The sequence below is a fragment of the Fulmarus glacialis genome, unplaced genomic scaffold (assembly GCF_000690835.1).
Source record: "Fulmarus glacialis isolate BGI_N327 unplaced genomic scaffold, ASM69083v1 scaffold39672, whole genome shotgun sequence".
Taxonomy (NCBI): Eukaryota; Metazoa; Chordata; class Aves; order Procellariiformes; family Procellariidae; genus Fulmarus; species Fulmarus glacialis.
The window spans coordinates 4,710-5,331 of record NW_009200506.1 but is presented as its reverse complement, the minus strand read 5'-3'; the positions used below and the strand labels follow the sequence as shown (position 1 = coordinate 5,331).

At 39.2% G+C, this 622-nt stretch overlaps 1 protein-coding gene across 1 annotated transcript in view; it reads right to left on the bottom strand.

Annotated features, from left to right (window-relative positions):
• TPR (translocated promoter region, nuclear basket protein) overlaps positions 1–622 on the bottom strand; it is a gene marked incomplete at both ends in the record, with an annotated part of 22,832 nt that overhangs the window by 18,979 nt on the left and 3,231 nt on the right. The window contains one exon of the mRNA XM_009573626.1: positions 6–66. Coding sequence (XP_009571921.1) covers positions 6–66 — 61 coding nt within the window. The remainder of the gene's footprint in view (positions 1–5; positions 67–622) is intronic.

The following is a 622-nucleotide window of genomic DNA, read 5'->3' as shown; positions in this document are numbered from 1 at the left end:
GGCATTCAGCCATGTGTTTTGATTCTGTAGTAGTTCTTTTTCTTGCTCCAACCTTTTCTCACGGTACTAAAAAGAAAATTGCATAGTGTAATTGTACTGGTTCCACAGAAAATAAAGAAGCTAATCAAAGTATTACAATCAGAGTAGGAGTAGCAAAAATGTACTGTAATTTGGTAAATGACAGGCAGTGTTCCTTATTACATTGGTAATACTAACTTACCAGTCTCAAACTACAAGAACTTCTTGAAGTTTACGTTAGCTGGGAACATTAACGAGATTAGTATCTAGTTAAAGGAAATAAATTAAAGTATCAAAGTTTTTTTCTCCTTTCCTCCTCTCTTTCAGCTCTTTATCGAGTTTATTCTGCCCACAGAGAAATAGTTCACAAATAATTATTTTTCTCCTTTCTACCTGCCTCTATGGACCTGGAATCCCTCTTCCTAGTGGGTAGGAGCAGCCACCATTGCCACCAATGAGGCTCGGACATGCTTGCCCAACTTGATGCCCCCTTGCCTTCTATAAATATATTATAGAATCATGGAATCATAGAACAGTTTGGGTTGGAAGGGCCCTTTAAAGGTCATCTAGTCCAACCCCCCTGCCGTGGGCAGGGACATCTTCA